The sequence below is a fragment of the Condylura cristata genome, unplaced genomic scaffold (assembly GCF_000260355.1).
Source record: "Condylura cristata isolate star-nosed mole 26May11 unplaced genomic scaffold, ConCri1.0 scaffold00054, whole genome shotgun sequence".
NCBI lineage: Eukaryota > Metazoa > Chordata > Mammalia > Eulipotyphla > Talpidae > Condylura > Condylura cristata.
In genome coordinates this window covers 1,651,411-1,654,112 of record NW_004567155.1, presented here as the reverse complement: position 1 = coordinate 1,654,112, position 2,702 = coordinate 1,651,411, and the positions used below count along the sequence as shown (strand labels likewise).

Sequence of the window (2,702 nt, the reverse complement as noted above, 5' to 3'; positions counted from 1 at the left end):
GGCTCCCCCGGGCGGCGCCGGTGCGCGCCCCAGCGCCCCGAGGGCCGAGTCCAAGGGAGCCCGCGTCGAGTGTGACCGGATACCGACCGGCCTCGCACCCAGGTGCCCACTCTCCAGAACCCGGAGCCTGCTGAGACACTTCCCTCCAGCACTGCACTCCCCGCCGGAGCAATAAACCCCCTTGCTGGCCCCCCGCCCCGTCTTTCTTTCTTCCTTCCTTCCTCGGTGAGGCCCGAAATGGGGACGAACAGCAGGGCCTGGGCGCTTGGGGCTTGCCCCTCATGGTCTAGCCACTGTGGACCGAGCCGCCGTGGGGGCCAGGAGCGCACCCCACCGGAGCCCCCTGGGCCTGGCCCGGGAGCCTGGCCCAGCGCCAGGCTTCCAAGACGCCGTCTCCCCGAGTGGAGCTGTCCCCCTGCCCTCTCCATGCGCCTCAAGGCCGCGTTGGGTCGTGCTGGGGCCACTGTTCCAAGCACCCCCTTCCCGGACAGGCAGCCCGTGTCGGGTCCTCCCTGGGGCCAAGAGTCACGGCTCGGGCTGTCACCCACAGGCCCCTCTGTCCTGCCGCGCAGTGACCCCAGGGAGCGGCAGCCCCTCCTCCCTCCGCTCCCCTCAGCAGATGATTTGTTACGCACTGCTCTGCTCCCTGCTCTGTGTCTGGGGGGGTCAGTCACCCCAGCACCTCCAGCCCGCACCCGGCTCTGCACAAAGATAAGTAAAATCTTGCACACAAAGGAAACAGCCGCCCACGTGTATCCACAGGTCAGTTATTAAAGGCGAAAGTGCATTTTTTTCTAAAGATTTATTTATTCATACAGACCTGGGGTACAGGCCAGAGATGCGGAGGGTGAGAGGATTCACCAGAGACAGAGCGGGGAGCAGAACAGGCAGGTCGACGAAGTCCACTGCTGAGGGGAGCAGCGGGCGGTCAGGAGAGGTCTGCCGCCATGTGGTCACCTCCGGGGCAGGCGGGGATCGAACTCATGCGGAAGCGGCTGTAGCTTCTCAGTGCTGCGCTCTGACCCGCTGCGCCCCAGGGAGGGTCCGAAAGTGCATTTTATGTAAGATGAACTCTGTCATTGGTGATTCTCCCGCCGGCCGCACGCTGACGGCGGTCGGCCCGGGCGCAGAAGGCGCTGCCCGGCAGGGCCAGCGGGCAGCCCCAGGGCGGGAAACCCCTCTGGAAGCCAGAAGTGGGCTCACAACCCGCTGGGTGCTGAAAGGACCGGCTGCTGTAGCGAAGTCAGTACTATAAGAGGAGGCGGAACTGGAGTTCTTCCTCTGCCCAGGAGGACTGTCCCCCGCCCTGTCACCCCACAGCCCATTCAGTTTTTAAAGACACCTCAGCTTCCTACTGTTCACTCTTCACATAAGGAAATTCTCTTAAGCTTTCTGTTCAGGTTTTAAGGAACTTCACTGCTCTCTTTGTGATTGATGTACCAGAGGTTGCTCCACCCTGGCGCAGCTTCACCCTCTGGGGGCCCTCAGCGAGCATGAAGGTCACTCAGTTAAGGGTTAAGGGACGTTATTGTAGCCAGTCATCGCTGTGGTGAATACAGCAGTGTCAGTCTTAGATCTTATGAATTTACGTATCTGTTTGCACTTTAATAGATGACCAGCGCTGCCCTTAGGTGCTTCCAGGTCCCCCTTACCTGACAGAGGGGACTGATGGGTCCCCAAACTTAGGGAACCCCAAGGGCTTGGGGCACAGGAGTCAGGGACCTGGATGAAGACCAGGTGGGGGGGCTCTGTGGCGGCCGCCCCGCCACGTTCCCCTTCCTCCCCCCAACCCCCCCACCCCGGTCGGGGCCGAGATTGCACCGGAGAGCCCCACACGGTGGACCCTGGAGCTGACCCTGGGTCCGGCCAGGCGCTGCAGGGAACCTCTGCGCTGGAGCGCAGAGGCTTTATGACGTTTCTCCTCAGTGTCCACTTCTAAATTCAGCAGGGAGGGTCTTGTCGACAGCAGCTGCCGCTATGGCAGGGACCCGCCGGCCACCCCGTGTCCACTCGCAGCTGCCATAGACCGGCGTGCCTCTGCTTCTGAGGGGCCAGGCACCCAACTGCGGGCAGCCAGCTCTGGGCCGGGTCACCGCTGAGGGCCGCTCGCCCCCGCCTGTGTGACGGGCCGGCCGTCTTCGCTCTGCAGTGCGTGCTGACGGAGGAGCGGTACGTGCTGTTTGGACGCCGTTGTCTGTCCTGTGTCGCCTGCCTGTCCACTTTGCCGACTCAGCCCTGAGCGCCCCTGCCCAGGAGGTCAGCGCTGGCCCACCGCTGGCCCAGCAGCCCACGCACCCGTGGGGCCTGCGCCCCCTAGCTCCCGGGCCCGCCGTCAAGCTCGCCCCTCTGGCTGTGGCTGGGCTCAGGCCTTGTGGGGGGGCCCTCCCGGGGTGCTTGTCCTGGGGCCTCGGTTTCCCTCTGGCCGCAGACCCAGCCGACAGGGCGGGGGGGCACTTTTCTCCAGCAAACAGGAAGTGTCCTCCACAAACATCTTGGGGTCTGGCCCACAGAGGTGCTGACTAAAGGCAGCTCCCCATCCTCCCACAGCCTGTCTCTGCTGTTGGGGGCCTGGGTTTTCCCCTCAGGAAGTGGACAGTTTCCAGATGGCGCGTGCGCCCCCAAGGTGAAGGATGACTCAGAGCCGGACCCCTGGAGGCAGACAGCAGGGCAGCCCAGGCCCGCCCCCCCAGGCAGAGCCCCAC

The 2,702-nt window shown here is 64.3% G+C and overlaps 1 protein-coding gene across 1 annotated transcript in view; it reads left to right on the top strand.

Moving 5' to 3' along the window:
• LOC105854549 (interferon-induced transmembrane protein 3-like) overlaps window positions 1-2,239 on the top strand; it is a 3,255-nt gene extending 1,016 nt beyond the window's left edge. Inside the window, exon 2 of the mRNA XM_012734355.1 lies at window positions 2,150-2,239. Within this exon, the coding sequence (XP_012589809.1) occupies window positions 2,150-2,239 (90 nt within the window). The remainder of the gene's footprint in view (window positions 1-2,149) is intronic.
• The last annotated feature ends 463 nt before the right edge of the window (window positions 2,240-2,702 follow it).